The sequence below is a fragment of the Brienomyrus brachyistius genome, chromosome 4 (assembly GCF_023856365.1).
Source record: "Brienomyrus brachyistius isolate T26 chromosome 4, BBRACH_0.4, whole genome shotgun sequence".
NCBI lineage: Eukaryota > Metazoa > Chordata > Actinopteri > Osteoglossiformes > Mormyridae > Brienomyrus > Brienomyrus brachyistius.
Genome location: NC_064536.1, coordinates 16019894 through 16040000, shown reverse-complemented (window position 1 = coordinate 16040000; position 20107 = coordinate 16019894). Strand labels below are relative to the sequence as shown.

Here is a 20107-nt window from a genome sequence, read left to right as displayed (position 1 = left end):
CGTGTCGTTGAAAACATAGCTGAACTTTACCCTCCTTGCGCAATGGTAAGCGGATCACATTGGTGGCCACTGGGCGGCGCTAGTGCATCATCGCAAACCTATTTTTCATTCAGTGATCACCCATACTGACCATTTCTGTCGGAGAGTGGCTCAAAATGACCAGCTTCATTCCTCGGATAGAGCAGCTGTCTTCCCGGGTGGTGCGAGTCTTGGGCTGCAACCCTGGGCCCATGACACTCCAGGGAACCAACACGTATTTGGTGGGGACGGGGAAGAGGTACACAGTCAGCTAGCATTTCGGATAGCTGTGTAGTAAAGAAGTAATTTATTTAATCCCTTTTATTTAAGGAAATGCTTGTCTGCTGTATGCATGTTTAATACCGACGTGTGGGAAACCCGGGAGTGCATGCGGCACACATATAATTGTTTTTGAGTTAATTCCTGAAACTCGCTAATTTGGCTAATCCAGGCTAACTTGCGACCGTCTGCTTGCTTTTCTTACGAGATCAAAGTGCGACTTTGCTACAGCATGATTCAGCATGCTAAATCGCAGGACCACCTGCAAATCTGGGTTTAATGTCTATCAAATCGTACGACTTACACAGTGTGCATATTCTATTCTGTACAGAGGTATGACTTTAGGTGCAGGCCCACCTTGCATTTATTATACGGATTGTTTTTGGCTTGTTCAGGCGCGTGCTGGTAGACACAGGTGAACCTGCCGTGCCGGAGTACCTGGGCTGCCTGAAGCAGGCGCTGACTCAGTTTGACGCGACCATTCAGGAGATCGTGGTGACCCACTGGCACCACGACCATACGGGGGGGATCGCCGACATTTGCAGGGAGTTTGCCAGAGGTGAGCCGGTGAGCCCCTCAAGCTTGGCCCTGGGACGGTTTCACTACGCAAATTACTACACGAATATCGGCGGTGATGTTTATAAACAATCAAAGTACGTTACGCATATCATACATTGGACGATTAAATACGTAACTGGAGCAACAGTTGAATGAAGTCCTACAATCTTTAAAAATTGTAAGTGTTTCCATGCAGATACCGACATGCGCATTAGCAAGCTTCCCCGCACACCCTTCATGGAAGAACCACTTGGGAATGAAAGGAGATACACGTATCTAAAGGATGGGGATGTTATAGAAACGGAGGGAGCCACCCTCAGGTGAGTCTCCACTCGAAATGCTCAGTAGATGCCTGCCTGGGGGTCGTGACAGTTGGAGGAGTCCAGACGCTCGAATCTCTTTCTCCCACAGGATCCTGTTCACTCCCGGGCACACAGATGACCACATGGCCCTAATGCTGGAGGAGGAGGGGGCTATTTTTTCTGGAGACTGCATTCTGGGTGAGGGCACGGCTGTGTTTGAGGACCTGTATCTCTACATGAAGTCACTGCAGCTACTGCTTACCTGCAAGGCCGACCTCATCTACCCAGGTTAGATACCCCGTGTCACGGTGGATCAGGCTACCGTGTCCAGGACATGCGTGTACGTGTGCGTGTTTGTCTCCATATCATGAACTGTTGTCGTGGGGTCATACTTTTTTATTCCAATATTCAGTATAATTCTGTTCCCTTTAATGACCTATATGATGTATTGTACAACTTCTGCTGCTCTGTACTGTTTTATTCCTTCATTTTATAACTTTTTTTTCCATCCATCTTCTGAAACCGCCTGTCCTATTCAGGGTTGCGTGGGGGATTGCAGAGGTTGCAGGCATGAGGCAGGGGGGTCTGGAGCCTGTACTGGAGGCTACGGGCATGAGGCAGGGGGGTCTGGAGCCTGTACTGGAGGCTACGGGCATGAGGCAGGGGGGTCTGGAGCCTGTACCGGAGGCTACGGGCATGAGGCAGGGGGGTCTGGAGCCTGTACCGGAGGCTACGGGCATGAAGCAGGGGGGTCTGGAGCCTGTACCGGAGGCTACGGGCATGAGGCAGGGGGGTCTGGAGCCTATACTGGAGGCTATGGGCATGAGGCAGGGGGGTCTGGAGCCTGTACCGGAGGCTACGGGCATGAGGCAGGGGGGTCCGGAGCCTATACTGGAGGCTACGGGCATGAGGCAGGGACCAACCTAGGATGGGGCGCCAACCCATCACAGGGCACAGTCATGCCTATTTTATTTTTACTTACATATTTTTCTTAATTTATGTTCTTTGTTCTTATATGTTGTCTGTGAATGTAAGCACCAGTGCTGCCAAAACAAATTCCCAGTACGTGCAGTTGTACCAGGCCCGCGAACTCTGGTCCTGATTCTGGTCTGTGTGTAGCTGCGAGACCGACCGACCGTCTGTGCTCGTGTCTCCAGGTCACGGCCCCGTGGTCCAGGATGCTCTCGGTAAGATCCGGCAGTACATCGAGCACAGGCACCTCCGTGAGCGGCAGATCCTGGCTGCTCTGCAGGCAGGAGCCGGCAAACCTCTCACCGCCGCTGAGCTCGTCAAGCTCGTCTATAAGGTACAGCCATGCACAGGAAGCGTCCTTTCAACACGCAGCTCATCCACACAGTACCTCCGCAGTCAAAACGCTGCTCTGCAATCTGCTTAATTAATAACAGCTTATTGCCTTTTGAATTTATGAGCTGCTGCCTTTTTCATGCGGACTTCAGCTTGATGGAACAGTGCAATATCCCGATGGCTGTAAGGCAGCATTACAGAATTTAATTCAAGATCATTTATAATCATTATTCTCAAGGCATAACCAGGCTTTATAAATCCATATTTTAATGTCAACGAAGGCACGACTCCCTACCAACGTCAGATGTAAGTTTAAGCATTTAAACTGAGCCGATTGTCTGCGGATAGTGAACAGTAAAGCCATGGGTGACCGTTGTCAGTTTCTGTAATTGTGTGCGTCAGCATAAACACTCGTAAGCACAAGCACAGCAGAGCCTGATAATGAGAGACTAACGGAGCCATTGTTCCTCCATCTTCCTCTCTCTCTCTCTCTCTCTCTCTCTCTCTCTCTCTCTCTCTCTCTCTCTCTCTCTCTCTCTCTCTCAGGAGACACCTCCACATCTACACGGGGCGGCCGAGGTGAACCTCCTGCATCACCTAAATAAGATGGAGAAGGAAGGCAAGATTGGCCGAGGTGGGTGAAGCCTTGGTGTGTCTATGGCATTTAAGGGAGCAGTTTATAGGGTTAATTATAGTTACTTTATAGGTATTAGTGTGTTTATATGCAATGTTTTATGTGGTGGTTTATCGTGTGGCTGGATTTAGGCGGATGTACACTTTATACCTCCATCTAAATTCATCCAGATTAAGAGGTTGGAGGAGGGATGGGTTGTTTATAGCATGTTAGGCTCCGCCCCCCTGTGATCCAACATAAGGATGGATCTGAATGTGTGGTTTATAGAGTGCGTGTCCAATCTGGAGCGTCCACAGTGTCCTGACCCCATTGTCCTCTCCTCCGCGCAGTGAGCGGCTCGTCGGAAAGCTGCAGGTGGAGGAGCAGCCTGTGACCGCTTCAGCAGCATCTGCAGCAATCTACATCAGTCCCAGGGATCGTCCATGTTCAGACCTGTCACCCGCTGTTGAAGGTCATCACCTACTGGGCATTTCTCCATTGGGGTTCAGGCTGATGTTTGCCGTTTAGCCTGGACGGTTGCTGATTTCACACCACTGTGGTCCGATGTTCGCTTTGCTACCGCAAGTGTTTGCGAGGTCTGACGCCACAGGATAATTTTTAAACACAAAGTATGACCTTTTATAAGATTTAACCCAAAGGTTGAGTTCACTTGGCTCACATGACATATGAAAAGATGCATCTCTTTATGGACTTTCAGCCCTTTTCTTAGGGTGGGATCAGATTATTAAACAGCTGATGTGGGACAAACATAGTAATTGGTAGATAATTCAGTTCCGCTGTTGGCATCTTTGCATCCCTGCGTATCTTTTCAAATCTATAAAATCCATAATGTCTTCTGTAGTGGTGGGCAAGGTTCTGCTAACCAATAATTAGGGAAGCTAACTTTTTTTTTTTTTTTTTTTTTTAGCAGATCATCGTTGCCGCCTGACTTTGAAAACCGTTAACAGACCAATTGGTTTCCACTGCTTGTAAATCCACTAATATTTTTTTGCAAGTTTAACAGTGAAAAACACCCGTAAATCCTAAAATCACACAGATTTGTTCCGAGCATGTCTGCAACGGTCTGTCTGGCACACCGTTGCTTGACTACATGTGAACGAGACGTGATTGGTTGATAACAGTAGTCTGGGCTGAATGTAAGTGAATGGAGACAGTCCATTTAAACTGGGTCACCCTGAACTAAGCACAGAACTTGGGCCTGTATGGATTTCATGCTTGGTCGCTAAACTTTTTGTATTTCGGGTTCCCTAGTTTAAACGGACTTTTTCTTCGTTCACTTACATTTAGCCCAGACTGCCTTAATTAAATACAAGTTTCTGGCTAAGCAAGAAATCCATCTTGGGCTAATTCTATTTTATTTTCCGGGTTCTGATTGACAGAGCTATTGGCTAGTAAATAGCTAAGACCCTCCTTCCTAGTTCCGGGTAAATGGGCCCATGTCTATAATCCCCAAGCAGAGTCTATGGGGGCAAAATGTCAGTACGCGACAGAATAGGAGGACTCCGACAAATGGAATAACATGGAAAGAAAATAAATTCCAGATACTCTACAGAATCCAGTGATTCCCAACTGCATGGGTTTAAAAGTCCTAAATACCCCCAGGTAATGGCTCCAGTCCTGCAGAGCTAAATTGCTGAATGGGTTATAATTTCAGCGCTCTAAGTATGTTTTTATGGGTTTCAGAGCCCACAACCAAACCAAAGCTAAATTCATATAAGTTAGCAGTTATCGTCACCTTCCGATAATTTTTATTAGTGATAAACTTTGGCGATAGCAGATATCAAAGCTGTGTCCGCCACTGGTATTCTGTACGCCCACACTAAATACATCTTATTGGTATACAGTGCTCAAATGCACTGCAGGTTGCCTGGGCCATAGTGCAGCCCGGGACCCCAGAGTTCTGTTAAATGCTCAGACCTTTTATTGTTCCTGCACTGGAACTTGCATTAATGGAGGCAGAAAAGTCATATGTTTGCATAGATACGGAAATCACTGCATCGGTGCATTAGAACATGTATATTCTTGTAAATTGAGTCTGTATGTGATATGACAAATATATTGTATTATATTAAACATATCAAAATGTGCGTTTTTCATGAAAAGCACTGAAGAGGAGAAACGACAAAAAAAAAAGCATTTTCTTTTATTTTTTATTGTAGTTGTAAATAAAACCATGCTTTGTCTCCTGACCTCCGACACTTAACATGCTCAGCTGCTAACACTGGAGTTAGTGGATCAGTTGGTCCTCAGGCCTCCGGTTTCCTGTAGAGGGGATAATAAAATTAAACACCAAAATTGTACGATACCAAGAGGAGAGAGCCTGCCTCGGTGGGGGATGGGCGGCTGAAATAGCAACGACACCTCCGGACGAGTCTCGACAAGTCCAAAGGCGTTTTATAAATCAGGTTTAAGGGACTTCATAAGCTCTGGGAGTCTGATTCATCTTCAAAGTGCACATTCAGACCCCCCCCCCCAGTCCCTTTTTCTGAGGGAATCTGGGCACGTCTGGCTTGGAGGACGTTCGGCGCTTAATGCCGCAGAAACTCTCAGGGATTTCGGGCAGCTCTGGCTCTCGGCTACAGGGGTCTCTGTCAAGTCGGACTTTGTGTTCATGGGTTTGTGAAATGGAAGAGGCTCACCTGAGACAGAATGAGGGGGGAATCTGCGAATCCAGTTACCGCCACCCCTGACTGCTACCCAGAGAAGAGCTGTACGGCAGAAATGCAAATATGTGCTTCTGTTTGGTTAAACATTTATGTGGTTCAAATATTAACACTCAATAAGACTATTTGCATAGCAAAAAATGTATACATAATTATAGAAGTCCCTAAAAAAAGTGAATGTACTTTTATATGCATAAATAAGACTGAGGATTTTACTTCCCAGCAGGAAAGAATTTACCCTGCAAATATTTTTCTGTTTATATTTTAACATAAACCAGTCAGAAATGGAATTAAACAGAAAACCCAGAACTACTTTTCTATAAACCCTGTAATCTTCAGAATGCACCGCAAACCTGCTGTCTGTTTGCACTGAAAAAATGTACAAAAAAAAATACCCACATAAAACTCTCCTAATTAATCATTTTTGATTTCCCTGTTTTAGTCTGATAGATGAAATGTGGTAGAAATATTCCGCCTGCTGTCAGGCAAATGATTATTTCAAATATTTAATTATTCATGTACTTCACGTACGTCAAGATGCCTTTTGTAAGTTTCAGTATTCCATGTTTTCAAGCTAATACTGATGGTTTTCAAAAGACCCATTTTCGGTGTAGAAATTCACTTCCCTGCCTGACTGTTTTAAATGGCTGGGGGGCAGGAGGGGCAGTGTACACAGAGAAACACAGAACATTTCCAGAAAGGATGACAAACCAGAGATACCAGCGATTCAAGCCCTGCGTCTTGGGAGCTGAGAGTTGACAGCGTCACCCGCTGTGTAAAACCCCCGGAGAGCCGTCTGCGTGAGTCTGGAAGTCGAGCGCGCAAACTCACACTGGTTCGGGTCCCGTCACGCCATCCTCGCTCTCCGTGTCACTGGGCAAAATCCAAGGTTGCTTCATGGCCTGTAGCTGCTGGTAGAATTCAGCCTGTAGGGGGTCAGTATGAGAGCGTGGGGGTTGGGGGTCCAGCTTTTACATGGCACTCTCGACCATCTCGGGGAGAGAATACCCCAGATACCGTTCTGCTTTGGGAGGACTTTGGGTTAAACATTGGAAAGAGTGTCTAGAAAACAGCACAACCAATGAGTTTGGAATTAGGATAAATTTCTTGAAAATTCCAGGACACTGGAATTGTGTTCCAGTGGTACCAGAGAAATAAATATAAAATCACTAAAAGCAAACTCTCCCAGCTTGTCTTTCAAAATCCCTTGAACTGTCCCATTTATACGGACCTGTGCTACATCCATCTTCCATCCGTCACAAGATCATAACAAGCCTGCATCCGCTCTCGGTCAGCAGGGCGTATATGTTATGGGATGCTAATCTAGAGAACTAGAGCCCTAGAGAACTGGAGAACCAAAACATCCATGCGAACCTCCAACCAAGAACTATTCAGACCTGACCCTAGACTAGGGGTGTCAGACTCCAGTCCTGGGGGGGGCCCTCATTTAACACACCTGATTCAAGTCCATGTGCCAATTACCACACAGCTCTTGAGCCGAGTCATTTGTGGTGGAACAAGGAAAGAACTAAGCTACACAGGGCACTGGCCCTCCCAGGACTGCAGTTTGACACCCCTCCCCAAGAGGTATCTGGTGAGCCTCAGTCAGGAAGCTTAATCCTACAGATGTTCATCATCCCCAAGCTTATCCTTGATGAAGACATACTGAGTGTTTACGATTTGTTTACGGTTACTTATAGTATGTTTAAAAAAAAAAAAGTATTAATTGCTAAGTTTTTTTCTCCAGAAGCATTATCGAGTATGCAATATTGAGAGCTTCACTAATTACCTCTGAAAGAATGGAGTTTGGACTGTCAGTCGGCCATAAGACCTCATTGTTGGAACCTGCTGGAGTAATCAGGCCAGTTGGATCAGTGGGCGTAACACATCTGTTCCTTCCAGTCTGATTGGTTGGTGTGATGGAGCCTCTCCTCCCAGTCTGATTGGTAGGTGTGACCGATCTGCTTCTCCCAGTCTGATTGGTTGGTGTCACAGATCGGCTCCGCCCAGCCTGATTGGTAGGTGTGACTGACCGGCTCCTCCCAGGCTTATCGGTGGAAGTTGTAGGTATGTTCCATCCACCCTGATTGGTTGGTGTACTAGGAATGCTCCATCCAACATGTTTTGAGGGTGCTGTAGGAAGGCTCCACCCAACTTGTTTGGTAGGTGTGCTTGATATACTCCACCCAGCTTGTTTAGTGGGCGTGCTGGGTACGCTCCACCCCACGTGTTTGGTGGGTGTGTTAGGAACGCTCCACCCAGCATGTTTGGTGGGTGTGCTTGATATACTCCACCCAGCTTGTTTAGTGGGAGTGTTAGGGACACTCCACCCAGCTTGTTTGGTGGATGTGCTTGACATGCTCCACCCAGCTTGTTTGGTGGGCGTGTTAGGTACACTCCACCCAGTTTGTTTGGTGGGCGTGTTAGGTACACTCCACCCAGTTTGTTTGGTGGGTGTCATTGGAATGTTCCACCCGCCTTGACTGGTAGGTGTGCTAGGAATGCTCCATCCAGTTTGTTTGAGGGGTGTGGTAGGAATGTCCCATCCAGTTTGTTTCAGGGGTGTGGTAGGAATATCCCATCCACATTGTTTAGTGGGTGTGGCAGGAATACCCCATACAGATTGTTTAGGGGGGGTGGTAGGTATGCTCCACCCAGCCTGATTTGTGGGTGTGGTAGGTCTGCTTCGCTGAATCTGACTGGTTGACGTCAGAGTTCTGCCCCACCCTGAGTGACTGGTGGGTGTGACAGTCCTACTCTTCTGCAGAAAGGCATCTGGACTTCCGGCCTGGTTGAGGTGGCCGGCGGGCGTGACCGGTGGCAGGACCAGGGACCCACTTGGCGTCCTCGCTCTGCTGCTGCTGTTGGTGGGCATGTGTAGAGGCCCTAGGAGCAGGGAGGTGGGTTTGTTTCCCAGAATGGGGAGGGGACTTGTCAGCTTGGACAGTTGTTCTGACAGGGGCAAATTTTGGAGGGCGAGGGGGGGTGGCGGGAGCAAACTGCTCAGGGGACTGCGGGGACCCCTCCCTGGTTTCTCCTCAGTCGCCTTGGCAACCTCTTTCTCCAGATCTGCCGAAAGCATGAGCACAATGAGGGTGTATCAAACAGTAACTGCACTGAAGTTACCTTCACTGCACTGCTAAGTTTTCATGCTGTCATATGATAGCTAGAATCTCTCCACACCGTTAAGGGTTAGAGAATGTAGGTGAAAATGTGTATTATTTTTAATCCTATACTCGCATGGAGAGTACTGAATAATTGAGGATACAACAATGTAAAAATCAGTGACATGGTGTCATTGTAAATTTTTGGTGTTGGACTGAATGGAGGCGTGTACTCGAGGTTAGGCCATGATGTGGGAATTACCTGCAGTGTGTCCACCCCCGTTTGCCATTTCCCCCAGCTGGGTCAGCCCCATAGAACTCCAGTCCCTGATTGGTGCAAACCCAGAGGACCAGCCAGGTGCACCCTGGGTAAAGTATAGAGACACATTACAAAATATAAGATGTATTCAGGGGCCTTCTGTTACAATGAGAACTTATCTTATGACGAAATTAAAACTGTCCACTCTATTTTCTGCAATGTAGTGCCTTGCTTCCGTTAAAAAAAAAAAATAAAACCTGCTTGAGATAATGAAAATCAAAGCTATCTGTGATTAATTCAATAACCAATAAAGAACCACCATCCATCATCTAACCATTTATTCTGCTCAGGGTCACCTGGAGCCTGTCTGAGCCAGGATAAGGGGGCACACACAGTCAAACTCTATGGACAATTCAGAGGCACAAATAAGCTCAGATGCATGACCTCAGACTGCAGGAGGAAATCCACGTCACACGGGGTGAACATGCAACCTCCACACATACAGAGTGGAGGTGGGATTGGAGGCAAACGTGCAACCTGACTCAGTATGCTCACAACTGCCAACAAACCTATCAAGATTTACAATCAGGTTGGGCACACGGATATTGCAATTAGGCCACGCAATTTCAAACCTATTCTCCCCCATGGCATCCCGAGGTAAACAACGCAAAGGAAACAGAGACCGCTGAACATTACGACCATAAAAGCAGGGCAGTATGGAAGAGCTGACTGAAGTTCATACGGAGATATCTCAGGTCATTCAGAATAGATAAAGAGATCGGGATTTTACTTACTGGTCTTCTGACTTGAGACAGACTCTCACCTTCCTCCACAGACGTCCTCAGCTCTGGAACTGGGTCTGTTCAAGACAGCAGCCACTCACACGTTTACAACGACACACCATTCCCAACTTTCACATTCCGACTGCATTTCCTGAACTTTCTCATGGTTCCAAGGCTTATATCTGTCACCAGCAGGCCTTTGTGAGCCACCCAGCAAAAAAATGAGTGCAGAAAATTAAAGACCTGAAATGTTCAAGACCAAATGAGGATGAATCCATCTGTTGGTGCTCAGTTGGTGTTGCATGCAACGTTATTTCACTACTCACACTGGACTTCGGGTACTTCCTGGGCACGAGACTCCTCTTCTCTTGTGTCCGCAAGACCGTCCCCCTGAAGTCTGGACAGGAAGGGAGATGGGAGCTAGTGGATACAGTATCACTTCTGGGACAATAAACGTTGGCATTTTGCTTTGAGGAAATAGCTCAGTCAGGAGAGGGACCTAGCTATACATCAGACTGTGGAGAAGAACATAGTTGTCAGGGACAGGCAGTTCAGATGTTTAAGGACGTCTAAAGGATACAGGCTCAGAGGTGTGAAGCTATTGGGTCACACACACCTGGCACACCTGGAGCAGATGTTGAGGGTTAGCTTGGCCTGGGGTTGGGGGTTTTGGGAGCCACGCCCGTGGCTGGCCTTGGTGCGGCTTGGCGTTAGGTTGGTCACGCCCTCCATCCGTAGATCATCCAGGTCCTCTGCGGGACAGAGGCAGGAGCAGGCAGCAGGTGCCGTAGAGGTTATGGAACTGTCCTTGAGACCAAAAGGTGACAGGTTTATGTCCCAGGAGAGGCTCTCGTGTGAGAGAGAATGAGGGTTTCTTTCCTCTGTTCTTACCCATCAGTTCCATGGCTTCATCTTCATCATCAATGTCTGAGTCTGAGACATAGAGGCTACCTGTCGAGTTGCAGGACTCCTGAGACAACATGGCCGCCAGCTGTTTCTTATGATACAGCTGCTGCTGTTTCAGGCTCCTGCTTTTCGTTACCATCTTCAGGCTGGGGGTGGAAGTGTAGGTTTAGACAGAGAGATGCTTTTAGGCCGACATTTAAGTTTCTTCAGGAGTTACTACATTTGTATGAACCTTTTCTCTATATATATATATATATATATATCCTGATAGTGAAAAAGAGCATGCTCAGGACTCAGACATGCACACAGACCTCACTATTGGCTCACTGGTCTCTCTGTGGGCCCTGGGTAAAGGTGGATGGAGCATCTCTGAAGCCAGTGGATCGGTATCACTGTCTGCACGGCCAGTCCACCGGCCAATCACTCGAGGCCGTTGCAAGGCGGAGTTAAAGGCCTTGATCGGACGAGCATTGGAGGTTAGGCCTGTCACTCAGATCCATCACAGAGTTTGTGCGTTATCAGCCAGAGCCGACCACCAATCATTAACCGAAAGATCCAGGTGTGAGGAACACCGATTTCTGAGGCTCACAAGACTATCAGTTCTGCAGCTAAAAAAACTCACACAAATCAAAAGACAAGTTGATTTTCAAGAAAAATCTCAAAAAAGCCCTCTTTACCTGGTCAAGTTCATCTGACGCTGCCAAGCCTGTAAAACAAAGATCTTGCCTGTAAGCTAAATCACCAGAAGTTTCTTATACTACATCAGTAAGTCCGTATTTCTTAAAATGATATCCATCCTTCTTCTGTAACCATTCATCCATACAGCATTGCATGAGATTTTTCACATTCTTCATTTTAATGATACGAAGCCCTATGTTATCACTCTGTCCTGGTTCTCAATAGGGTCTCCAACTCCGGTCCTGGATACCTACTATCCAGCATATTTTCTATCCTATCTGGCTTCAGATGAGCCACACTTGTTCTCAGGTAAATACCAGGAACAGGTGTGGCTCATCAGAGGCCATGTAAAATAGAAAACCTACTGGATAGTAGCTCTCCAGGACTGGAGTTGAAGGCCCCTGCTGTAGGCTCTCCTATCACCCAGAACCTTCAGACATGGTCACTACACTTACTGCGGGAGAGGCTTTCCAGGGCTTTTCCCAACTTCTTGCTTTCCAGCAGGATGTGATTGAGCTCATCAAAGTCATGGCTGTCAGATCGGGACCAGGAATCCTGGGAAGACCGCTCTCCCAACCTCGACACTGATAATCAGAGCAGAAACACTCTGCAAACACCTTCACACACAGTAACACTAACCGTCCAAAACCTACAGAGACCTACATTGACCTACACAGCAAAGATAATGGCGCTATGTGACTGTATGTCCATGTCCAGAAGCCTGTTGGTTTGAAACCCATGACTAGCAGGACAATATCAGTACCGACTCCCCAAACAAGGTCCCTAACCCCAATGGCTGACCCTATGCATTACTCTTACCTGTGTCTGTGCAATTCTGGAGGGCATGAGAGATCTGGAGAGATACGTGAAACACAAAGAATTCCTATGCACCTGCACTCACACTTGTGCAAATAGAAAACAAGCATCATCGACATAAAAACAATATAGGTACAACGTTCAGGCACTTTCAGATACTCCCAAATCTTATTTATAAAGAGAAAACATTTAATTTATATTGCATGGAAGAAAAAAAAATATGCAAAAGCGCCTTATAGCCAATTCTATAAGTTCTGGGACAACCAAAATAAGTGGCAATAAATAGGATACAGGTCTTAAGTAACAGCAAGGTCAGCTAACATCCATCTGGTATGCAGATCAGATTTACTGTGCATGTGTGGCATGTGATTAAAAGATATGAAAAATGTATACTGATACTAAACAATAGGCCACTACAGATTATTCAAAACACAAACCAATATTTATTCAGCCTAGACGTTCTGGCTAATAAATCCCTCAATGGACAGGCAACCACCTCCATCAAAAGGCTCCTCAAGACCTATGTCCCATCGCGCCCCCTTTGACCAGCAAACCAACGCCGTCTGGAGCTCCCTCCACCATGTGAGAAGTGTCACTCCAGATGGCTCTCTTATGGGCTTCCCCAATGGTGGAATGAGCTGGCGAACCACATCTGGTCATCAAACTCCCTCTCCACCTTCAAGAAATACCTAAAGGTCCATCCGTTCCATGAATTCCCCTACTAGACCGAGGCCTCTTCATGCTGCCTGAATGTTCTTAGGTAGCACTTCTGGTTGTCGAACGGTCTAATAAGGTTCTTCCCTTGTTAGAGGTAATTCTGTAGCTCCTGCTGCAACACTGAATGCAACAGTACCTGGGCTGCTAACCCTAGCTGTATGTATTACCCCTAGTTGACTCCTTGACAGCATGTAGTTTGCCTCATTTGTAGGTCGCCTTGGACAAAAGCGTCTGCTAAATATGTAAATGGCGGGGTGCAGCAAATGGAGGAGGGGGTGGGCAGTGTCCCCCCAAATATCGGCATGCCAGAGCATGAGGACAAAACGTATACCTAACAAAGATCACAATGGGAAAAAAAAAAAAATCATTGTATGATATGGATCAGTTACCCTAAATAGTGTTAATCTTATTCTAAATGAAACCTACTTTTACATTTTAAAATCTCTCTTACACTGCATTCTTTCACATTGTTACTGTTGCATGTGTGCCCACTGTGATGTTACAATATACAGCTCTGGGAAAAAAATTAAGAGACCTATATTTTTAAAGATCCATATTTTTAAAATCAGGGTTTAATACTGCTCCTGCTGGCAGAAGGCTACGCTGATAAGTAGGTTGCTTCCTGGTTCAACATTTCTAAGACAGCAGTACACAAGAACAAGGTCAAGCAGGAGACACTGGGAACAACCAGAAGGTGGTCAGGTAGAGGGCAGAAGCGACGTCATTAATGGGAAACAAGGAAGAACCAGGCTGCAGCTTGCAAAAAAAAAAAAAAAAAAAAAAAAAAAAAAAAAACATTAACAGACACACACCCATGAAGTGAATAATGAGTGAAACTCTTAAGTTTTCCCAGAACTGTACATCGCACCGGCCACTGGAGCAAATTCAGTCCCCCCCCCCCGCAACTCCTTCCAACGCCACTGTGTAAATGCAAATCAATTAATTGCATCGCATTGCAGTGCTGTCATCTTTGAGAGCTTACTGCCTTCATTTAGTTTGTCAGTTTAACTACAGTGTTTAACCCCAGAGCTTTCGGTTATAAGCTGCCACGACGAGCACAACTGATTTGGTGATGATCAACCACAGGTTTACATCCTCACCATGCAGACGGAAGTAAGCCAAGAGGAAAAGATGTGAGTCACGCTGACGATACCGAAATATTTAACGACGTCCAGAGTACTGAAGCCGTTCTTCTGCATTGTAATTTCACGTCGAAAAAAAAAAAATGACCGAGGAAGAGCTCATTTTATACAACTTATACGGCGGAAACATGGAAGCACGTTCCATTTCTTTTCAATTGGCCTTACGCCCCCCCCCCCAAGTCATTTGTTACGATGTTACACCATTAGTGCCATTTCTGCGTTCAGTTATCTGGGGTATGCTTAGTGCCCTGTGTTTATAACACGCCGGCAGGCCAAATGAGGCCTGCTGTGCACCGCTGGGTGTCACGTAAGCATGCAAAAATAGTCGCACACAGAGCATCACTTCCAGAGTCAAGCACGGGATGAGAGAAGCTTATTATTTGCTCCCTTTTTACATCAGCAACGTGAATGAGTTCAGCACGGGGGTGGCATCAATCACACAGGAAAACAGCCCAGTCCCCGGGGACCTCCAGACGGCCCACGTTTTTGCTCCCTCTCATCCAATCAGGAACACAGAATGCCTGAAACAGCTGCATTGGGAGCTGGGAGGAAGCAAAAACCTGCACTGTACGGGGATCCCCAAGGACTGGGTTGGGTTTGCACCCAGAAATGTGACACGGTTCTCTGATCCTCCCATGGAACCCCCCCCACCCGGGACTCACAGGACTTGGACTCAGACGAAGGGGGTGACAGAGTGCACACCTCCAGGTCACTCTTGGACTTTTTGGGCTTTCTGGGATGATCCTGCCATGGTTTCTCATGCCCTTTCAGGTCACGTCGTGACCCTTTGGGGAACGTAAAAACAAACAAAACACTTAAAAATATATACCTAAAACGGACACCACTGTTAATGTAACGTCTAGTTTTAGTTGAAAGTTACAGGATGTTTCACCAATCTACATTAGATTCAGTCAACTAAATCTGCAGAATAGCTTTAGTAGTAATACAAAATATTCACATTTCTTTGAATGTTTCGCTTAATTTTCTGTGTAAACACACACACTGGTCTACCGCTGTCCTCTCTACACATTCCTGAAGGAAACATCTGTAAGCTCTTTTATTATGGCATAGCATTAGCTTTGAACATGCAGGTCGTTAAGGACACAGATTGAACAGCTGTTGTAATTATGAAAACATTGCTAATTTGAAACACGGCACTAATTCTAAAATGGCTTTATATGAACTTGTAATTAAATAAAATGAAACCAAAATTTAGTCTCGTACAAAAAATTTCCACGAGGCATCTTCATTCATATTAATCCGGCACACAAAAAACACCAGAGAATGCAACTTTAATACAGAAAAACTGAAGTGAACTCTCTCAAAAAAACAAGTATCAGACTAGCGAAACCCAACTGGTTCAGCTCATGGCAGTGAACCTTTCAGACACATCAACAGAGAAAAACATCAGTTTGTTCCTGTTTCTTTCATGGCGCTTCAGTTATTGGCGTTTTAACCCGTTACTGCCGCCTCACACAGTCATGCCAAATGTGAAATTGATCCATATGTTAGCATGTTTATTTTCCTACTTAAATTCCTTGGAGAGACTGCCTGCTTTCATCTACTTGTACACACATTTGGATAATGCCGTCTCAAATTAGTTGACATGTTGGATGTGTTTCTAGCACCATATCTGCGTTCACTATAATATCTGAGCCGACAGTAAGTCTTAGTCTTTACTACTTTTTCCTCGAATGCTGGTGTAATTTATTGTGAAACCAAAATGTTCCCAATCCAGCAGGTATGACTGACTGTAACCAGCATTAACCATGAACTCACAGCCACAATTAGCGTAATGCTTTTTAACGTGAATTTAGAGTTCGCTGTATCCAACAATGTATTTGTTTAATTGTGCAAACCGAACTGAAAATAAAAGTACCAAACTGTACACGACAAATGTGTACACTTCTCTAATTTCTACTGTCGGATGGATGTATGGATTACGTGCTTGAAATCAATTAGATCAATATTATCCAATAATGTCCACATTTCAAAATTTGTCTCCTCCTTACATTTTTTTGTCCCGTATTTATTCACTGACGAACGCATCGGTACATTTTGTCACAGTTTTTAGCATCACAGATTCATTTTTACCATCATCCTATTTTCATCAATGATAAATCTTCGCTGTTTCTGGGACGCCACCCCAGGACCGTTTGTGACCAACAGGGGGCTCCACGCAAACGTGTGATATGAGAGATAGAAAACACTGCCGCTGTCCGTAGGGACTTACCAGCGCTGGGCGACTGGGCCCAGAGTGCAGCTGGACCGAGCAGGACCCTGTGCAGCGACGCCGAACCACCCTGCCTGCCCTCCAGGTGACTTATCAGGAACGGAACCGGATGGTCGGGCGTCTCACTGATCAGCCTGGTCATCATCTCCTACAGGGACATCAGGGGGAGCCAGAGCAGAGCCAGGGTAGGGAATCAGGCACTCTGGGTAGGTATGAACAAGAGGGCGAGGTAACCTTCTGTCCACAGGTTCCCTACCTGGTACAGGTGACGGCTACGCTGAAGAACTGAAGAAAGCTCCTGGTGGATTAGACAGAACCAAATAGGACCTCTGACCTTCAGATCCTGAGATCTACTACTGTTACGGGATATTGTCTCGGTTAGCAGCACCGCGGTGGGAGCAGAGCAGTGTAGATATCCAGGCCATTACCCCCACCTGGGTTTTCACATCTACCGACAATGAACCATCTCTAAACGTTGAGGCTCACTCCTCAATCTTCTGACAGTTACAGCAAACCGTTGCTGGTCAGACGGTTAATGCAACTCGACTCGGGTTTTGCTCAGTGGGAAAGACCCCATTTGGAACAGATATCCCCGAGCCAGTGCCAGACCCCCTGGAAGGACAGGCTGAGTGTCTCGCTACAGGGAAACCAGCCCCGCCGTAAGATGGCTAAGCTACAGCGACAGCAGTCTTTTGGTTACGACGTGCAGTTGCAGGGCTGTCGGTTATGATAATGGGGATGGGGGTGGGGGCAGTCCAGTACAGAGCCAACGGGAGGCAAAATGGCCACAGCTGCAAAGTCATATTGTGGGAGCATTCACAGATATAATCACAGCCTCACCTTTGGCCACCTCCCCCTTCCCCCGGGGTGCCAGGGACCTTTTAATAAGTATTTCTCACTCAAATCAGCCAAACATGAGAGAGAACTTAACCAACAAGAAACACTTAATTTAACACAGCAAAGCTGTAATATTCTGATTCAAGACAATCGCCATTTCAGCAGTTTTGCGTTGGGTCCCCTGGTGCCTTTTCTAATGCGAACGCACGCGCCAGCAGTAAGCGGTGAACGTCAACCGCGCATATATCACGACAGAAATTCTCCATCAAATTGTACAAGCAGGAAATGACAATGTCGTTGGTCCTACTAAAGTCTCAAAGTGTTTCGGGAGAGAATGAGATCAAAAGATCAAAGTGTTTTACGACTGTAACGCTTAATAATATTAACGTCAATGTAGCAGCAGCCCAGTTCCTTGAAATTTATTACGCACAAGTGTGCAAATTCCTGTACACTACATAGTATTGATCCTGTAACTAACACGCTCATCGCGAACCGACACTCCCTGGGTGAGTTAATTGGAAGGAGTGGTACCAGACATTGTAACAGTGGTAATAATTACTAATAGGCCTACTACTACTACTACTACTAATAATAATAATAATAATAATAATAAACTATTACTATATTATTATTAGTTTTTATCATCGTCATCTGACATTTTTAACTTAATATAAAACTTGTGATAAATAAACGTCCAGGTAATAATATACTTACTAATTACTGAAAAAAAAAAAAACATCGTTTACATCGTAGATTCTTAAATAGTTTCTTCATCTAACCCTGGAAAATTAAGTATTTTAAATTAACTCTGCCTACTAACTGGCGGAAGGGGCACAGTCCGGATACCCTAATCAGTAACCGAGGCACCGTCTCTATTCGGAAATGCGCGTTGCACCTACCTCGAAGAGAGGACCGATTTTATTCTTTTCCAGGTATGCTTCAATCCTCGACTGCTGACAAGATGCCATAGCCTAATAAAATCGCGTGACGCTTAAAAACAGTAAAACGAGAGATCCCAGACTCGCAGCCCCTTACGAAATATGCAGCAGAAACTGGAAGATGGTCTTAAAGGCAAATGTAACCTCTGAGTGGTTACATGCGGAAAGTGGCTGGGGGGGATTTGGGGGGTAGTAAGTTTGACTGGGTGACCAGCCCGCTGGAGGAAAGAGCGTCCCTGGAACGCCGCGCGCGCCCGCTTGAGAAAAGCGCGTCCCCGGAACGCCACGCGCGCCCCCGGCTGGATTGGTTCGTCCCTAATTGCTTTTGTGCTGCCGCTCCGTAGCTGCAGCTCCAGTCCTTAGACCGACAGGGAAACGTGTGTTTAGTTGCATGAATTTATGCTTGCGTGCGCCATCGACTGAAGCCTGCAAGTCCTCCGTATTATACTTATAAATAAGTGTTTAACTGTTCTTCATGAACTAGCTCAGTACCGTACGTCTTTGGTAAACGATTTAAATCATAGCGCTCTAAATGTAAATGTCTAAATGACTGAAGACAGGTAATGTTAGAATTAGGGCGCCGGTCCACCTGTGTTATTATTAGTAGAACTTGTTCGCGAATTTATAACACTTGAGTTATTTATATATTCTTGACTTAATCGAGATCATTTACAATGCTCTAATGTCCGAAGTCTTGGGTTTTCCCGCTCCGCCTAAAGTCGTACAAAAGTGATTTTCATGTGTACTTTTAAGCGGTGTGTTGGGGACTTACAGCAGTGGTATGCCAGTGGCGACATTGAGGAGTCCTACCCCAGGGATCCTCGGCTCTGAGCGCCGCTCCAGCCAGACGTCCTTAATGGAGAGACTGGAAGCGAGCCAAGAAGGCAGAGCATCTTCCGTCAGCCAGCGGCCCTTTCAATCACTTTGCCTGATTAGTGTGGAGCGGAGGGCGCTTGAGGAGCCCGGCACGGGATTCTTAATTACCAGGATTTATTTCACTCAGGTAGGGCCCTTAGCCAACATACAGCAGCTACCGGGCAGCCCTGTGAGCGGACCCCTTTTCCAATGCGTCACTGCAACCATTGCCCAGTATTTATACAAATAAAATATACCCAGCCTGCGTCACCTTCCAGGCGAGCCACAAAGTTAATAAATCATTAGATCTGGGCTATATACGTTTCCATTTAATATTCATACCACCCACCTACAGTTATTTTGCAATAAAAGATAAGATGGTATGAAGATTATAATCGAAATTTGTTTATAATATAAACGTTTTTATACGACCGTTTACTAACCATTACAACGTGATGAGGTTATATAAATTACACGTTATTGCACGTTACCAGGCTGCAGAAGAAGAGCCTTTAATTAAAAACTGGATACAACGGGAAATGGGATGATTCAGCAATACAAGGCTTTGTGAGGAAGACAAAGGACTCGTGAAGAGCTTTCCATGCAGTTTACCTCAGTGCATTTCCACTTCCTCACCTGTATAGGAGCAGTTAGTGGGTGTCTAAATATAACCTAATTGTAGCAGGTGTCTAAACATATGGGCTGCATAGAGATGAGCGCTGCTGTTTTGCGCTTCATTAAAAAAAACGGGTTTCTGGACGTGTGCAGCGCGCAGCTGAACTTCTTATGACAGTCCGTATTTCTGTCACAGCGAAACTTTTCATCTCCAGAGTTCCACTACTCGCAGCACAACTAAATCACCCGTTTTAAAACTACTCCATAGCCTTGCAATCTCAGTATATCCAGCAGTCGCCCAAACTCTCTCTCCCGAAGCTAACGGATGAAATCAGGAGTAAATGATTTACGGACATGCAAACGTAAAATTTGCACTTAGACTGAACCACCCCATGCAGGTAAGACATTATCAGTTTATTGGCTGGGATACTTATGCCAAAATATTATCTTTTTTTTACCAAAGACA

At 45.9% G+C, this 20107-nt stretch overlaps 2 protein-coding genes across 6 annotated transcripts; one reads left to right on the top strand and one right to left on the bottom strand.

Annotated features, from left to right (window-relative positions):
- The first annotated feature begins 75 nt into the window (after positions 1–75).
- Positions 76–5285, top strand: lactb2 (lactamase, beta 2). Of its 3 annotated transcripts, none has more exons than XR_007397723.1 (8): positions 76–277; positions 693–856; positions 1052–1175; positions 1267–1445; positions 2315–2463; positions 3009–3096; positions 3426–3547; positions 4007–5285. XR_007397723.1 is itself a non-coding variant. In XM_049012072.1 (7 exons), exons 1-7 carry the CDS (start codon positions 156–158, stop codon positions 3467–3469), a joined length of 870 nt encoding a protein of 289 aa, XP_048868029.1. In that variant the 5' UTR covers positions 76–155; the 3' UTR covers positions 3470–5285. The 3 variants fall into 3 exon arrangements, 1 of the variants encoding a protein (XP_048868029.1); XR_007397722.1 differs by having other exon boundaries at positions 4004–5285; XM_049012072.1 differs by having other exon boundaries at positions 3426–5285.
- LOC125740636 (uncharacterized protein C8orf34 homolog) lies at positions 5251–19139 on the bottom strand. 3 transcript variants are annotated; one of them, XM_049012069.1, is made up of 15 exons: positions 18944–19139; positions 16397–16598; positions 14826–14948; positions 11944–12072; positions 11488–11516; positions 11122–11264; positions 10796–10956; positions 10521–10656; positions 10231–10301; positions 9917–9981; positions 9126–9228; positions 7549–8828; positions 6591–6685; positions 5736–5804; positions 5251–5358 (listed from the first exon to the last, which is right to left on the bottom strand). In XM_049012069.1, the coding sequence occupies exons 2-14, from the start codon at positions 16539–16541 to the stop codon at positions 5771–5773; spliced, it is 2514 nt and encodes an 837-aa protein (XP_048868026.1). In that variant the 5' UTR covers positions 16542–16598; positions 18944–19139; the 3' UTR covers positions 5251–5358; positions 5736–5770. The 3 variants fall into 3 exon arrangements, with proteins under 3 accessions (XP_048868026.1, XP_048868027.1, XP_048868025.1); XM_049012070.1 differs by having other exon boundaries at positions 16397–16544; positions 18944–19138; XM_049012068.1 differs by lacking the exon at positions 18944–19139 and adding an exon at positions 18133–18441 and having other exon boundaries at positions 16397–16544.
- Between the last annotated feature and the right edge of the window lie 968 nt (positions 19140–20107).

Coding starts and splice junctions, on each gene's coding strand:
- lactb2 (XM_049012072.1), top strand. CDS start 156: ATGACCAGCTTCATTCCTCGGATAGAGCAGCTGTCTTCCCGGGTGGTG. Junction 857..1,051: donor TTGCAGGGAGTTTGCCAGAG/GTGAGCCGGTGA, acceptor GTTTCCATGCAG/ATACCGACATGCGCATTAGC. Junction 3,097..3,425: donor GGAAGGCAAGATTGGCCGAG/GTGGGTGAAGCC, acceptor TCCTCCGCGCAG/TGAGCGGCTCGTCGGAAAGC.
- LOC125740636 (XM_049012068.1), bottom strand. CDS start 18,201: ATGGCATCTTGTCAGCAGTCGAGGATTGAAGCATACCTGGAAAAGAAT. Junction 14,949..16,396: donor GGCCCAGTCGCCCAGCGCTG/GTAAGTCCCTAC, acceptor CGTTCCCCAAAG/GGTCACGACGTGACCTGAAA. Junction 11,265..11,487: donor CGTCAGATGAACTTGACCAG/GTAAAGAGGGCT, acceptor CGTCCGATCAAG/GCCTTTAACTCCGCCTTGCA.